Here is a 13603-nt window from a genome sequence, read left to right as displayed (position 1 = left end):
AACCATTTTAAGGCACAATAACTAAGGAAAGCAACACAGCAACACTTTTCTTGAATGTTATCTCTTTCTCAAATCCATTTTGGAGAAAGGCCAGCAAGCAACTCTCCTGAAGAGAACCACAACTAAATGGACAAAGAGGTCTTCAAACACAATCAATTGCACAAGGGAGTCTATAAAAGAACAGCAGATCATGGACAAATCCAGTTTCAAAAGCTCAGCAGCACACTTATCTTAAAAAAACAACACACAACCCACTGTTCACACAAATAAGGGTTTGCTTGTTTTTAAAGGATTGGGCATTCATCACAAATAATTTACAAATAATAAGCAGCCACTGTGTAGCTGTAGTTCTTGACAGGAGATGTGAAAGTGGAACTAGCATAAAAAAACCACAAGAAGTTGCTAGAGAAAACATGAAGGTCCTCACACTTCCACACACTCACTCACTCACTCCCTGGTTGGGTCAGAATATCTCCTGAACTTTCAATCAGCATAAGCAACTGTTCGACAACATAATTTGACTGACAGTGCTAAAAACCAATGGAGCAAGCCTGTATTTTTAATTGATTGCTTAGTGCCCTGGAGTGTCTTCCTTGAGACCCTTAAAGAATGCTGTAGGTGCCAACTGGCCTCAATCTCTCTTGTGATCTGTCTGCCTCCAGGGCTGGGAGAAAGTGTGCGCTAAAATTAGCTGTGTGTTTTCATTAACTTTGGGAAGATTTGTCCACATGTCTTTGGGCATACCATAAACCCCGACCCATTTAACTGCTGCAGCCTCTTGAAAAGTGCTGAGAAAAAGCAGCCACTTTAATTACAACTTCCCACTATGGAATCTTTTGTACATTTTGCAGAACTATAATTCCCAAGGCTCCCCAGCAGAAAACCATGGGAGTTGAAGAATATTAAAGGAGTTAAATTGGCTGAAGTTTCAATGTTTTTTTTTTAACAATTTGTTTTTATTGCTTTACTTCTTACAGGATAAACAACATTTATATATCAAAAGAAACTTGCCACCCCTTAGCTATGATACAGCACAGATTAAAGCCATGTAATGTAGCAGATTATCTAATACAGGGGTGGCCAACTCCCAAGAGACTGCGATCTACTCTCAGTGTTAAAAGCTGGCAGTGATCTACCCCCTTTTGGGGGCTTCGGGTTGAAGTTGTTGAGCTTTCTTTTAGGGAAGAGGAAGGCCCATTTTTTAGGGGTTCATGTCTAAATTGTGTAGCTGTTTTTAGGGAGGAGGAAAGCCAGTGAGCTACCAGTGAGCTACCAGTAGATCACGATCTACCTGTTGGACATGCCTGATCTAATACAATAAAATAAAAACAGCACAACATCTGGAATCAAACCAGCCAAAAGGTTTTATATTATGCAGAAAGGTCACCTGAAGTTTCTAGCATAGAGATAAATGCTATTTGTTTGTGTGTGTGTGTGTGTGTGTGTGTGTGAAAAACTACAATACCCAGAATTCTTTGAGGGGGAAATGTGCTTCAAATGTGCTTTAAAGCATAGTGTGTACACAGTCTGTAATTAAGAACCAATTGGTCCATGCAGCAAAATCACATGCTACCACTTCAACCTGCTGGAAAGGAGTCTCATGTTTGTGTGCCCTCGAGGGTGTGGAGTCCCCATGGACCTACTAGTAGGGAGTAACTGCCTCTCAGTCTAACCTGCCTCACAGAGTTGTTAGGAGGATAAAATAGGGGGAGGAATCTCCTTGAAGGAAAAGTGGGACATGGATGTAATAATAGCATATCCGTCAACTGTCCTGATTGGAGCAGGACATCCTGGAATTACGGAAGACATCCTGGTTTCTGACTGGATCCCAGGATGTCTCATTTTGGCTCCCATGACAGCATGGCCCTGAAAGACATGCATCCCAGCTCTCCTCTGCAGCATGTTGGAGGGTATGAAGACTAGCCTGGGGAGCCAGTTTCTATGTCCAGGACAGAAATATTAACAGCAATCACATACAGGGTTCCCCAAGGGAACGTTTTATCATATGTGGTGGGAATGTAAGAAGGTGAAAGGCTTCTGGGAAATGATATATAATGAGATGAAAATAATGTGGAAATATAAATTTATAAAGAAACCAGAAGCATTTCTGCTTGGAATTGTAGGAAAAGAGATTAACAGACAAGATAAAAAACTGTTCCTATATGCAACAACGGCAGCAAGAATGTTACTGGCACAGAAATGGAAGCAAGAAGAATTACCAACAATTGAAGAATGGCAGATGAAGTTAATAGACTATGCAGAATTAGATAAGATGACAGGAAGAATTCGAAAACGACGGGACCAGGAATTCCTGAAGGACTGGATTAAATTTGAGAAATATTTGAAAGACAATTGTAAACAACAAATTACGCTAGTAGGTTTACAAGAAGTTTTGTAAGGTTAATTTTAGGGAATATTACGGAGATAACTTTGGAAGGTAATAATTAATTATTGTGATAAAAAGTAATAATGAAGTTGGAAATACAAGAAGAAATTAGGAAATTTGAAAATCTTGAGAAGTGGTTGATGGAAGTCAAAAATATGTATAATAGATGAAAATTATTGGATATTTAAAAGAATGCATGTAAAATTTAATAAAAATTATTTTTTTAAAAAACAACACAAATACAGGGTTCCCCAGCACTGCAGCCAGAAAAAACAAAAGCCCTGCAACATGTTATTTTGACGCATGCTTCGATTGACCCTTATGGACACCCATCCCCTTTTACCCTGTCAGCTGCAAACGAGATGATGGATTAATTTTGCCCTCTAACTTGATCGCTCAAAAAGAGTCCAACTGCTAACACTTAAGGTGTTTACTATGCAGTGATGGATGACTACCAGGAACCCATCAATATACTCCATGCCTCAGGAGAATAACAGGGTCCCTAAAATATCTAGGCAACAAACTCCCAACCAGCAAACTCATTCCAAAAAGAATGAGTTGGCTGGTTTTTGTTATACTGACTTATTTTAAAATACTTGCCACCTACCCTTCATTGTTACAGGCAATCTCAGAACAAACTACCAAACTTAAAATGAAACAGGTTCTAAATTCTGCCAATTGCAAAACGCAGAAAAGGGAAAGTGCTCATTTCTGATGATTCCTTCCAGAGGCATAAATTTGTGGAACCAAAGGAGCAGCTTTTTCCTTAGCCTTTTCCATAGTGTGATGGGTGGTGCTGTTAGGAAGGCCTTGTTGTGTTTGCGCTTGCTGCTGCTTTCTTTTCACAGGCAACATGAATATTCGTACCATATACTAAGGAAATGCTTACTACGAGGGAAACTCAAGTGTTTAACAAAACCTTTGTTTAACAAAACATTTGCTGCTAGACTACATGGAAGGAATCTTGCTTTTTTTTTAAATCATGTTTTAAAAATTAAAGAATATACACATATCTCTCTCTCCTGTCCCCGTCCCCCCTTGCAGTCTGACAAGGGACGGCACAGAAGTCAGCTATATCTTCCTATACAGCAGTGAGTCCTGGGAGCTGTAGTCCAAACCATCTCGAGGAAGTCAGGTTGACTATATTCCAATACTGAACTGGGCTTTCTGAGTCATCTGTCAGCCATCTGTCAAGAATGCTTTGATGGTGTTTCCTGCTTGGCAGGGGGTTAGACTGGATGGCCCTGGTGGTCTCTTCCAACTCTATGATTCTATGAGTGTCGTGGCTTATGTATCAAAAACAGCAGCACCATGCACAAAAAGGAGGTATCAGCCAGCTTGAGGGGAACCCCGAAGTTTGCAGTACTGCAAAAAGGATGTTTAGGTTTCTCACCCTAAAGTACCAAAAGCAGCCACCATGAGGACTGATCATGCTCAGATGCTGACTGACAGTTTCTAGGTTGTAGAAAACCATGGGGCAGATGGAATGGACAATCCAGGAAGAATGTTTGGCTGGCTGAGTGGCTGGAACATAAAAAGAAACACTCCACACTGCAGCATTTTGTGGCAGGTCCCACTTGGGGTGGGTGGGTGTTACAATTCTAAGTACAGTACCAGTAATTCTTACAATAGCCTTGTAAAGTACAATTATTCCTAATACTGCGGGTGGAATGCTTTGGCTGAAAAAAAACTGTTGCCTCTCTGATGAAGTTCCTTTGTGGTTGACAGGAGTTTTGGGCTGGGAACCATACATCTGAAGCACATTTCTCCTCTGCTGAAAAAGGAATCCTTAGAACTGTAGTTTACCCCTCACAGAGCTACAGTTCCCAGCACCCTTAAATTACTGTTCTCCGTGTGCTACCAACCCTACCCTGGAATCTGCCCCTGGGAAATATGATGTAGGTACTTCTTATGGTAAGTCATACACTGAATCCACTTTTTAAATGTCTGCGCAAAAATATTCTTGTGCAGGACATAACACATTTAGAAGTGAGCACTAATATCCATCCAATGTTTTCATTATTCAAGGAAAATATTTGCAAAAGGAAGAAAGGAGCATGGCCAACGTGCTTTAAGAACTACAAGTATGTGCCTCAAACCCACTATTTAAATATCAATTCAAACAGCCGTTTCCCTGCTCTATAATCTGCTCACAGCTGCAAGAGGTCAGGGAGCAAGGCAGCTGCGATTCAGCTTGTAACACATTTGTTACTCAGTTTCCAAGGTTGCCATTGGGAGTGTTGACATGTGTCCCTACTATTAGGAGAGTTAGTGTGCCTGATTCATGACTAGTACAGAGCCATAGCAGTCCTTATGGAACGATTCCCCCAGGAGAGCTTGGGAGGACAGCAGGTGACAAATAATGAGCAGACCTGGATTCATTAATTCTAAGATTCATTATAAATTGTGAAGGCGAACAATGTTCTCTTCTTCCCCGCTACACACCTTGTCTAAATGTTTAGACTGCAAGGAACCTGACATGTCTTTTTTGCTGCTGAAGTGCCTTCTGCACAAATGGCGCTCTATAAAAATAAGAACATGCTCACTAGAACAGAGGCAGTTTTACAAATAAGCATACCACAACAGTTCTTCCACTAAAATTCCAAGTGTTTCTCCCTATTTCTCTGAACACTTGGTTTCCCTGATTTAGGGGGAGAGGGGAGTATATTGAAATCAGAGGGCATAAACATTCCCACAACTGAATAATAATAATAATAAATTCCTTCCAGTAGCACCTTAGAGACCAACCAAGTTTGTTCTTGGTATGAGCTTTCGTGAGCATGCACACTTCTTCAGATACCCTGAAACAGAAGTCACCAGACCCTTATATAGAGTGAGGGAGTGGGGAGGTGTATTACTCAGAAGGGTGGTGGGAATGGGTGATCGGCTGATGGGTGTGGGAAAGCTGTTGGCAACTGTTAACGACTGCAATTGGTCTTACAGGAAAAAGCAAGGGGTGTGATGGCTAAAGATAGCTTTGTCATGTATAATGAGATAAGAATCCAGTGTCTTTGTTCAGACCAGGTCTCTCCATGGTTTTAAGTTTGGTAATGAGTTGCAATTCAGCAACTTCTCTTTCCAGTCTGTTTCTGAAGTTCCTTTGTAGTAAGACAGCTACTTTGAGATCTTGTATAGAATGTCCTGCGAGACTGAAGTGTTCTCCTAGTGGTTTCTCTGTCTTGTGATTCCTGATATCAGATTTATGTCCATTTATCCTTTGGCGTAGGGTTTGGCCTGTTTGTCCAATATAGAGAGCTGAAGGGCACTGTTGGCATTTGATGGCATACACAACTGGTATCTGTTCCAAAAACATGTTGATGAAAAAAATACGTCAGATGTCTGCAACCCTCAAGGTTGCAGCCTCGGGTAGCAGCCACAATAAGGGGGAGATGATAAAAGGGAAGACTCACTGTGGCCCTATCTGCACAACACATGTTAAAGCAGAATTAGTCTCCATTTTCTTTTCTCATCATTGTTGGTTTTTTTACAGCGTGTTTTTACAGTTTAAAAGGAAGGCTTGGCAATGAGGCAATGTATATTGAAATCTCACAAACCAGAGAAGTGGCTACATAAGCTTTCTTGCTGCTGAGGATGGCCCTACAGAACTCCTTGCCCCTTCCCAGCCATGACAAGCAAAAACAGAAGCTTCATTAATTGTGCTTTTATTTTGTATTTTTATCTTGTGAACCACCCTGAGATCTACAGATGAAGGGCACTATACAAAGTTAATAAATACAACAACAACAACAACAACAACAACAACAACAAATGTAACAAACAAAATAAATGATGCTGAATTAGTGATCAAAGCAAGGCAGCCTTGAATGAAATCCAAAAGCTCCACCTCTTCCCAAGTCATGTCCCCCCAAGCATTCTGAAAGTAGGAGTTAAGGCCGCTGTAACAATAGTACGATGTAGTGGTTAGACTGAGGCACCACCCAGAGGCAGAGCTAGCTGCTCCAGTACCCGGAGCGGCACACATGCTGTGCACCCGGGGGCGGGGCTAGCTGCCCGCAGGAGCGGGGCGAGCATCCCAGGGGGGCGCGGCAATGTCACACACACCCCTCAGGGATGACACCCGTGTCAGGCCATACCTACCGCATCCCCCTTCCTCCGCCAGTGGCGCCACCTGCACTCTACATTTCAACCAGTATCATACCAAGTTAAGTAGGTGTGGGAACTGTTTGTTAAGGCTGCTGAGGTTTGTTACGAGAAGACCCCATTCCCCTCACAGAGCTACAATTCTCAATTCCTTTTCCCAGGTAACTCTGCAAATTGTAGCTCTGTGAGGGGAGGGGTGTCGTCTCAGTACCTTTAACAAACTACACTTCCCATGATGCTTTGGGGAAAGTCATGATTGTTTAAAGTAGTATGACACTGCCTAAAATGCATGGTGTACATTGGGCCAGTGTTCAAGCTCCCTGTCATAAGATGGTGTGGAATTTGACTAATAAGATGTTCCTTTCAAACACAGGACTAAAAGCAAAGGCAGCTCAACTGATCATAGTCTCCTCCTGGGAGAACACAACACCAAAAGCAGCTTACCCTGCTGTCCTCTTGTAACTCCCAGTCACTAGAGAAGGCCATGGAATGCTGTCCTTGAGTGCAGTTGGAAAACTGGAAGAGGCTCGAAAACATCCGCCTGTTTTCTTGGGTATCTGGAAATATTGCATCCTGGAAATTTACTCCATGTGGAAGGAGGTTATAATTCTCATCCATTCTGAAGAAGAAAACCAGGGATAAACATTAAGTAACTTGCAGCACAAGTCATCCGTCTCTAATGAGCACTTTTCTTCAAGAGATTGACTTTCAGCAAGGCCCACACTGCCCTGGTTGACACATCATGACAAGCCATTATGACTGAAACCATGGTTTATTGTGAATATGTATCTCCCGCTCCTGTCCTGTGCAGGGTCTGGACAGCTCAAACGAGCCATACCATGGTCTGCTGTGTCACCCAACCCAAAGTGTTTTCTTCCTGATTTCTTTCTGTTTTGTACCTGGTGGTTTGCTTGAAACTAACACAAGATGGTCCAGGTTCAGGTGAGAAGTGGGAGAAGCCACAAAACTACGGCTCAGCAGGACATGCCTCCCCCCCCCACCCTTTTTCTATCTTGCACTTAAATGCCATTTCTGTACCAGGTAAAGTACAGGTAATTTTTAGCCCTCCGTATTTTGCCTGACTTGTCCTTTATTTTGCCCGACCAAAGGTGGCAACCCTAGTTCATCCATATGAAATGGGGAGAGGCAGTCCTTGTGGTCCTGAGCTGTTTAAGGCTTTCTCGGTAATTATAAGATGACATCGGGTTGGTTTCCCTTAGCTGCAATAGTACTTCCTAGACTGGCATCAGTAATCACATGGGAAGGATAGTGCTAATACAGGAGTGTTTGCTCACAATTCCTATGTTTAGCAAGGAAATGTTGGGCTGGTCCATTGGGGGGGGGGGGGCACGAGGAAAACAGCTTGCATCTTGCCCATTGTGCTCCATTGACGCATTCTGAGAAACCTGCTGAAAGGTTCTGTGCATTTGAACTCTTTCATACTGCTTTCCCGATAGGTTATAGTATTAAAGCTAGTTGTGTTTCCGTTTCCTACATGGGCCTGGCATTGGTAGATCAGAGTGAGTGACATGAAGAATAATCACATGGGGGGGGAGAGGCATATGGGCCAATTGGGCAGAGAAAAAGGGGCCTGACCCATATCTGTGGCTTCAACAACAGCTTGGAATGCTTATTTTCACTGTTTGGGAATAAGCAGTGTCACCTGTTAATATCTGCACGTAAAAACTATTCCCATCTTTGTCTCAACATTTCTTCCCTCTTGCCATTATATTTCTGTTTTTATTATAATTACCGTGGCTCCATGGTGTAACGGTTAGCACTCTGGACTCTGAATCCAGAGATGCGAGTTCAAATCTCAGTGGAACATAACTTTTCATCAACTGTGTGGATAGCTCAGTTGGTTACAGTGTGGTGCTGTTGCGGGTTTGATTCCAATATGGGACACTTGCATATTCCTGCATTGCAGGGGGTTGGACTAGATGATCCTCAGGGTCCCTTCCAACTCTACAGTTCTATGGTTCTATGATTCTATACTCACTCCTGGCGGCTGCTGAAATCTCCTATAGCAATGCTCTCCACACTTTGACACGCCTCTCCCCATTCTTTGCCAACGGTGGGTTCCCCCGCTTCTTTTCCCTGCTGTCATCTCCTTCTGTGCTACCGGCAGAAGACCAGTTTTTGCAGGAGCTGCGGGCCATTCATTGGGTTCTCCGCAAGCAGCTCCAATGGGCAAAGGAGGATTACAAGCATTTTGTGGACCGACATCAGCAAACTGGGGGCCCCCTGGCAGTGGGGGACTTGGTCTGGCTCTCCACCCAGCATGTGCCTGTCCAGAACCCTTCATGCACACTGGAACCCCAATTCTTCAGTCTCTTTCCTGTATGCACCGACCAGAGGTTCCCCCTCTGCCGCCTGTCTTTGTGGAAAGGGAGCCGGAATTTGAAGTGGCACAAATTTTGGACTCCTGTCAATGCCAATGTCTCTTGCAGTATTTGGTGGACTGGGGGGGCTACGGCCCTGAGGAACGTTCATGGGAAGATGCCTCGCGTGTCCATGCTCCCCGGTTGGTCTGACAGTTCCACCCTCGGTTCCCCATAAGCTGATACGCAGCCGGCAGGTTGGGGGGGCACTTTGGGGCAGAGGATAGTGTGATGGGCCAGGAGTCACCTTCAGCTGCTAAGCAGCAGCCTGAAGGAGCAGAAGGCAAAGTAACTCCACCTGCTGCTGATCAGCTGCAGCCTTCTTGCTCCTGATGAGAACCAGCTGGCTCCATCTTTCTTAAGCAGGGTTTCTAGCCTCAGTCAGTTGCTGGAAACAACTTTCGTTCTTCCTGGCCAGACCTTGCTGCTTCTTGCTTCTCATAACCTTGCACCCTCAGCTTTCTTGACCCCCAGATCGTCTGACTACATGAACTGAGATACTCCTGACCTTTGGACTAGACTGGACCTTGCATATGAACTCTGCCACCAGGCGAGGACCTCCCTAAGAGCACAACACCCACAAAGAAACAGCTTTGGGTTCACATAGAGATTTTGTAAGACTGGAATCTATCCAGTCGCAATTCCTCAGGGCCATTCTCAGGGTCCCCCCTTCCATTGCGGGTGCGGTCATGAGACTAGAGACCGGCTGCCAAGCCTTTAGGTATGTGGCCCTGAAAGCGAAATTATGGCTATGGCTCAAGTTATGCTTTAGACTGGTGGGTTTGGCCCCCCTGATACTGAGGGATCATTTTAAATCACCATGGGAAGGGGAGGTGGTGGAGGAAGTGCAGAAGTGCGGACTGTCCTCCCTTTATATAGAGTCCATGACGTATCGACATGCTAAAGCGATGATCACTCAGAGGTTGGGGGATATCGCCAGACACGAGGACATAGCCCGCGTGAAACCTGGGATGTTTCTGGGGGAGCAGGTGTATTGGGCTGCACCAGCCCGTTACCTGGCAGATATCCACTATGTGGAATACCGCAGACTTCTCACTGCGGCCAGACTGAACGTTCTTGACTCGGTGGTTTTTGAGGGGAAGATTTAGAGGAATTCCATATGATCAGAGAACGTGCCATTGTGCTTTAGGAGAGGTAGAATCCACAGAACACATTCTACTGAGCTGTCCCTTTTATAACGATTTAAGGCAATATCTCATAGCCCTGTATTTATCTCAGTTTAGCTCTCGATTAAGAGAAAGGCAGGTAGCATATCTGCTGAATAAGCCCACTGGGAAAATAGCCTTATCTGTGGCTAAATTCCTCTTCCTGGCGCTCAAGTGTCGAAAGCGCAAAATCGAATGTCTCGATGTGGGTTATCTGTATGAGGTTTACTAGTGCTGTCCTATTTTAATTGTGTATCCCTCTGATGTTTTTTTTATTAGTTCTATAATTTTGTATTGAGAAATGTTTTTTTCTTTCTTTCTGACTATCGGTCGAATAAAGGATATGTATGTATGTATGTGTATATGAAATCAGAGTGAATATTCATTAGCCAACATGAATCTCTCCGCAAAGAAATCTGTCATGTATTATCTAGTTGAGATTCCTGCATTGCAGTGGTTGGACTAGATGACCCTCGGAGGTCCCTTCTAAGTCTACAATTCTCTGATTATATGAAATAAGGATGATGGTCCAATAAACAGGCAGTCTGGGATCAGCCAGTGGAGGCTTACTGTTTTTAGATGCACAGTTGCAAAACTCTGTCATGGAACTTCTCAAACTACAATTAAAGAACACATTCATCACCTCAGGTAATCTTTAAAATAAAATGCCACTGTTGAGTCACCAGGCTTCACAAACACTTAAACATAGAATTCCATGCGTAAGCAAGAGAGCCACATATAAAGCTGGTTTACATGGATAACTATCTAGTTATTGTCTCTTCCTTTCACTGCAGTCTATAAGAATATGAGGAATTGTGTTTTCGTCCACTGATCTGTTGGCTAACTGCAAAACGGGGCTCTTGCAACAGTTGCGTAGGAGAGAGGGTTTGGACAGATGGAGCTCAGCAGGTGAAAAAAGAAAAGAAAACCAACCAGCACCTGTTTGAATTCATCCTTTTACACAACCATCAGAGAGACAGGAGTCCTGTCTTCCTTTGCAGCTGATCAGTAGAAATTGTTTGGTAGGAAGTTGCTATTCACGTAGCTTGCTGAAGGACAAGCCCAGCCATGGGGTCCTGCATTCCTTTCCAAACCAATAAAAAACCTGCATGGGTTGACCAATTGTGACATAGCATCTGCCATGTGCTGGCAGTCACAGAACCATTTCCCAGAGTCATCTTACGTATTGAAATACTGCATCTCAACTGGCCCATTAATAAACGCAGGATAAGGAAATTAAAATTAGCAAAGTTTGCCACCTTGGGCTCCTTTGGGAAGAAGGGTGGCGGGTTATAATAAGTTTAATGAATACATAATAAATACACAAGAATCTAAATTTTAACCAGAACTGGTTCTAAATATACAATCTTCCTAGGAGAACAAGAAGTATACTGAGCTTAAATCTGAAGTGAAATATATGATGAATAAAACAACTTTTTGAGAGAGACTGGCCATTTTAAAAAGTTTCCCAGACACAAAAAAACTACAACTGTACTAAACAAACTTTAATAAGTTGTATTTATTAAATACTCTCTCGCCCAATGATAACACTGAAATGAATTTATAACTGGAGAAGTCTAGTGTGCCAAGCCTGCTTTTTGTCAGCCTTAAGCTCTGGAAATCCTTATTGTAATGGTGTGGAACTACGATGGTGGTGTCAAATTCAGCACAGTTAGCAAAGAGACAGGAGCCGCCTCCTTTGCAGCTGATCACCTCATTTGACAGAGTTTCATAAAACAATTATTGTTATTCCTTGGTGACAGAAAAACACTCATGTTCAAAGGCACCCAATTTACTCACACTAAGTCTAAGGCTTAGTGACTTGCCTAGACTGGTCCTGACAGTTAAATCTTCCTAATCTTCTGACCTATTTTTTTTTTAATTGTTTCTATAGGCAAGTTAGGTTAGGAGAGCAAAATGGTGAATTCATGTGAATCTCATTTATATCCTATAAAATTTGCAGTATAAATCTATAATCCCATTTTATCATCCCAGCAAGCCAGGGAGTTAGGTGAGGCTGAGAGTAAGCAAGTGCCATATGCAACCATTGTGGGTGAAGCAGTCGGCACACCCAGGGTTCCTACTGCCCCCTCCCCCGGGAAGCTCACCGGGTAAACGTGAGCCAGACCCAATATCTCAGCCTGGCCTATCTCACAGGGTTGAGGGGAGGATGCCACCTTGATCTCTTTGGAGGAAAAGTGGGATATCTGTATCCATATGTAAGTACATCCATAAATAAACAAAATGGTGGCTGGACATGGAGATCCATGGAGAGATCGGCTCTGCATCTCACACGGCATGAAGAGCAGACTGAAGTGCTAGAAGCAAAGTTTGTCACACTTGAGAGGACAGTTGTGCATATCCTATTTTGGAATGCTCCATTATGTAAAAAAAACCAAAAAAAAAAAAACCGCCTCACTACCTGTAGTAAAACTTCATAGTTCTAACTCACCATGCATCTGTTCTCCCCCGCCCCATCAAGCCACTCTCTCAGCCTCCCATCTTCAACGCAGAGATGATATTGACCGCCTTACAGGGTTGTTGTAAGGACTACTGAAACAAAGTATGTGAAGTGTTTTTAACATTCTAGAGCGCTACCAAAATGCCCAGCATTAGTAATATTAAATCCATGCATCATTTAGCAACATTAGGCAATGTTATCTTTTTAACATTATTATTACTATTAATTATTGTTAGGTATTGGTGAGTTTTCTAGAGGTACTGACCTGAGGAAGAAGAAGTAGGAGTAATCCTGCATGACTGTGTGAGAGTGGCAGGAGAAATACCCCAGTCCCGTCAGGTTGAGCCGGGATCCCGCAGGGACTTCCAGCATGCTTCCCCAGGCCTGATCACAGAGCATCTCAATCTCGGCTGAGTAAAAGAGCCCCCCTTCTGGGGCTTCATATTGCCAGGGCAAATAGTTGAACATGCTGTACATATCCTGGTGCAGTGCCAAGACTTTGGCATAGACAATGATTTCTGCCAGCTCAGCCCTGCAGCTTTCGCTCAGAGGTCTCCACTCTGACGGCAGCTGACAGCCCAGGCTGGGACTGAGCTGATTCACAAGGCACAGGAGCAAGAGCAGCCGGGTTTGCAGCATGATGGATTAGAAAGGAGGAGGAGGAGGATGCAGGCTTTGCACGCTGGATGCTAAAAGTTTCCCCAGTGCCTTCTTAAAAAAACACAGCACACTCACAAAACCTGAGGCTAGGTTTGTGAAACAAGATCCCTATGAAATGAATCAACTGATTGGCAAGAAGCTGGGGCCTAAGGCTCATCAGTGGCTCAGCTTTTGCCCAATAGGAGCAGTTCTTCAAAGGGAGGAGGAGCAGTAACCAGAGAAAGGAGAGTTCTGCTGTACATACACTCTCACTTGAGCTGCAGTAGCTGCAGCAGAGCCAGAGGTGCAGGGCATCTGCATGACCAAACTTAATATTGTAAACTCCCAGAGCCAAGGGCTGGGAAAGAATTCTGCCCTGCTTGTGCAGCTGAAAAGAAAGGGAAGTTTCAAACAGCAGAAGAGCATCTTAAGCTGCTTGTTGGGCGCTGTATTTCTTCATCACCATCCT

The 13603-nt window shown here is 43.7% G+C and overlaps 1 protein-coding gene across 1 annotated transcript in view; it reads right to left on the bottom strand.

The window, feature by feature from the left end:
• Positions 1-13134, bottom strand: part of CCDC3 (coiled-coil domain containing 3) — a 53583-nt gene extending 40449 nt beyond the window's left edge. Inside the window, exons 1-2 of the mRNA XM_033163128.1 lie at positions 12761-13134; positions 6932-7106 (exon numbers count right to left, since the gene is read on the bottom strand). Of these exons, the coding sequence (XP_033019019.1) occupies positions 6932-7106; positions 12761-13134 (549 nt within the window). The remainder of the gene's footprint in view (positions 1-6931; positions 7107-12760) is intronic.
• Positions 13135-13603: the final 469 nt, after the last annotated feature.

This window comes from Lacerta agilis, chromosome 10 (assembly GCF_009819535.1).
Source record: "Lacerta agilis isolate rLacAgi1 chromosome 10, rLacAgi1.pri, whole genome shotgun sequence".
NCBI lineage: Eukaryota > Metazoa > Chordata > Lepidosauria > Squamata > Lacertidae > Lacerta > Lacerta agilis.
Note: the sequence above shows the minus strand (reverse complement) of the source record. Positions and strands in the feature narration are given on the sequence as shown.